This window comes from Chlorocebus sabaeus, chromosome 29, assembly GCF_047675955.1.
Source record: "Chlorocebus sabaeus isolate Y175 chromosome 29, mChlSab1.0.hap1, whole genome shotgun sequence".
In the NCBI taxonomy this organism is placed as follows: Eukaryota; Metazoa; Chordata; class Mammalia; order Primates; family Cercopithecidae; genus Chlorocebus; species Chlorocebus sabaeus.
Window position 1 is genome coordinate 2,614,052 of NC_132932.1, and position 3,886 is coordinate 2,617,937.

The following is a 3,886-nucleotide window of genomic DNA, read 5'->3' on the forward strand; positions in this document are numbered from 1 at the left end:
AGATTAACACACTTTTAAACAAGCAACAACCCAAAATATAATATGCCTAACAAAGTAATACAAGCACAAGCATACCAATTTACATTTATATCCAATGGAAATATTTGGATGTTATTAAAAATTTGCATTTAAAAGTCAATCTTATGACATCTTGGCAAAGTTTCATGACAATTGACATTACTAAAACGCCTTTTTTCTTCTGTCATCAGCAATCTGCTCTTCACCTTTTTCCTTTTTTTTTTTTAACAGGGTCTCACTCTGATGCCCAGGCTGGAGTGCAGTGGTGCCATCTTGGCTCACTGCAACCTCCACCACACAGGCTCAAGCCATCCTCCCACCTCAGCCTCCCAAGTAGCTAGGACCGCAGGTGCACAGCACTCCTAGCTAATTTTTGGTATTTTGGGTATAGACCAGGCTGGTATCGAACTCCTGAGCTCAAGCGATCCACCTGCCTTAGCCTCCCAAAGTGCTGGGATTATAGGCATGATCCACAGCACCAGGCCACTTTTTTTCTTTTAATCGAGACAGGGTTTTGCTGTTACCCAGGCTGGAGTGCAATGGTGCCCTCATGGCTCACTGCAGTCTTAACCTCCCTGGCTCAAGCGATCCTCCCACCTTAGCCTCCCAAGTAGCTGGGACTACAGGCACATGCCAACACACCAAGCTAATTTTTTCTGTTTTTTATAGAGACAGGGTTTTACTATGTTGACTAGGCTGGTCTCGAACTCCTGGGCTCAAGGGATCCTCCCACCTCAGCTTCCCAAGTGTTGGGATTACAGGTGTAAGCCGTCATGCCCATCTTGCCCTTCACTTTTTATTCCAAATGTCAACATTTGCTGAAAGTCTACTGTGTAAGCAAGCAATTGCACTGTACAGTTCACTTCCTGAAGCCCTCCTCTGTTACTAAAATTCTGCCTGAAAGGAAGTAGAGAATAGTGGTTAAATCCTGGAGACCTGGTAATATGGTTTGGCTCTGTATCCCCATACAAATCTCACCTTGAATTGTAATAATCCCCACATGTTGTGGGAGGGACCCGGTGGGAGGTAATTGAATCATGGAGATGGTTTCCCGCATGCTGTTCTCATGATAGTGAATGAGTTCTCACAAGATCTGATGGTTTTATACATGTCTGGCATTTCCCCTGCTGGCACTTCGCCTTCTTGCTGCCCTGTGAAGAAGGTGCCTTTCTTCCCCTTTGCCTTCCATCATGATTGTAAGTTTCCTGAGACCTTCCCAGCCATGCAGAACTGTGAGTCAATTAAACCTCTTTTCTTTATAAATTACCCAGTCTTGGGTATTTCTTTATAGCAGCGTGAGAATGGACTAATACACCTGGGGTCCAAAATCTGAAATTCCCAGATCAAACCTGGCTGAGCAAAAAAATCACCAGCAGAGCTTTATGGAAAATATAGACTTCTGGGTCCCACCCCTACAAACCCTGATTGAGTTTATCTAGAATATGGCCCCGAAAGAAAACAAATCCAGTTTTCACAAAACTTCTGATCTAGGAGGATAAAATATATTAAGAACCACTGGGCCACCCTAAGGCATTGGTCTCTAAAGTGGGAGGGACACATCTGGGATGGGAGGACCAAGCTAATTAACAGGGGTGTGGGAAGAATGCATTGCAATAAGTACAAATACTTCCATTTGCATTTGTTTTTAGTTTAAATATTGTGAAGGAAAAAAAAGAAAAATAAATATTGTGAAGGAGATTCAGTTTTACTAATATTTCATATACTCACTGACTGGCCCCCTCAACAGGACTGTATGCTAGATTATAAGCAAAGTATCCTGAGGCAAGGATTGAGGTTCCAAATGCAGGGCTGTAGGTAGCAGCCAGTCATTCATTCATTCCTTTCTCACTTCTTATTACATCATCCAATGTTAACTAAACCACCCTTTACAAAATGGACTTGTTTTGAAAGTATTGCTGCAAAGAAACTGAAGCTAGCAGATAGTATTTAAAAGGTAAGCACAGACAGCAATGAGAAAATGAAAGAGTTGACTGACCCTGGTGGCTCACACCTATAATCCCAGTGCTTTGGGAGGTCAAGGCAGGAGGATCACTGGAGGCCAGGAGTTCAAGGCCGCAGTGAGCTATGATCATGCCACTGCACTCCGGCCTGTCTGAATTTTTTATAAAGAAAAGTAAATGGAAGAGTTGACCTGCCTCTTACTACTATGGCAAGTTCATCATCAGTCATTTTATGAGGGAAAAGCAAAAATAATCTAATCAGATCTCAAAAAATGAGTCAAGAGTGTTTCAGATATCAAGAAGACTGTTTGAAATAATCACCATTTAAAAGCATATTTTCTGGGCCAGGTGCATTGACTCACACCCATAATTCTTACACTTTTGGAGGCTGAAGCAGGAGGATCACTTGAAGCCAGGAGTTTGAGACCAGTCTGGACAACACAGGGAGAACTCATGTCTACAAAAAGGAGGAAAATTCATTGGGCATGGTGGCACATGCCTATAGTCTCACCTACTCAGAAGGCTGAGTCCCAGCTACCCTTGAGCCCTGGAGTTCAAGGCTACAATGAGCTATGATCATGCCACCGCACTCCAGCGTGGGTGACAGAGCAAGACCCTATCTCAAAATAAAAATTAAAAGCATATTTTTATGGACATTTGTTAATACATAGTGTGTGTCTGGACTCGATTTTTTTTCCTAATAGTAGTACCAAATGAAAAAGCTTGGGTAACACTGAATTAAGGAAGAAAAAGTTATTGCTCGTCTGTTTTGCCTCCTGCAAAGGCTGTGATCTCTGTTTCTGTTCAGCTCTTCATGGGTTCCCTGCCTCTGTGTCCTCCACAGCACAGTAGTAAACAGCAGCATCTGCCTCCCGCACCTGGAGGAGGAGCAGCGATGAAGAGAATCGTTCATACGTCATGTTGTATCGTCCCTGCTGAGAAGGCTTTGAGCCCTTAACAAGGAGTCTTGGTGCACATCCCGGGAAGTGAAGGTACCAGAAGAAGTTGTAAGCATTGGACACAGAGTGATTACAGAAGATTTCCACCATGGCTCCCTCCGAAGATGCCACTGTGGAAGGCTGAAACACTTGGTCCTTGCTTTCTGCAACTAAGAAAACAAAGAGGGCTGTCACTTTAATAGTACTATTTGGTTTGTTGATTGCCCCTTAGGTACAGTGAATATTTGATCTGACTTCTCTGTTTTTCTATTAAAAATGAGTCCAAATTTTAAAACAATTTCCTACACTTTTACAAAACCAAATAGTGAAGGACCCTACTCACCATTCCACAGAGAGTTGAGGAGAAATCCCAGCCACACTGTCCCCAGAGTGCTCTGCAGAGCCATGGCCAAAATGCAGTTGGTCTCACCAGAAAGTTTATTTAAGACTATCTGTTTTGCATTTTTTTTCTTTGTGTCAGTGACATCATCAACCAGAATCTACAACCTTTAGAAGGGCTGCTACAGTTGTGAGGCTGCATAGTAATGACTTCACTGTGCTTTGTTCTGAGAAATTAATCTTAAAAGGGAATGCACCCTTTATAAGGTCACTGTGGTTGTTCAAATTTAGTATTCAAGGAGCTTCCTTTCTTCTCTAAGGGTATTAGAAGGAGTCACATAATTAATGGAGCACTGCTCCATTATACAAATTAAAGTGATATATTCACACAAAAAGTGTGCTAAATCCCATCACATACGACATGATGACCTGCTAATGTGTTTAAAATAACTAGCATGAAATATTAGTAGCCGCAGTAGATGAGAAATGAATTTTTTTAAGGTACAAAAGTTACTGTGTAAATATGCTGATCAAAATTTGACCCCTTGCATTCAAGGTGATCTTTGGAACAAATATGGAAAAAAAACGTGAGTTGTACATTTTCTGTAAACAAAAGAAGCAAAAACTGCA

General features: G+C 41.9%; 1 gene segment (V, D, J or C); it reads right to left on the bottom strand.

Annotated features, from left to right (window-relative positions):
* Nucleotides 1-229: 229 nt before the first annotated feature.
* On the bottom strand, nt 230-3,475 carry LOC103231433 (T cell receptor alpha variable 2-like). The segment is given in 2 exon segments: nt 230-3,087; nt 3,261-3,475. Coding segments are annotated over 2 exon segments (360 nt in total).
* Nucleotides 3,476-3,886: the final 411 nt, after the last annotated feature.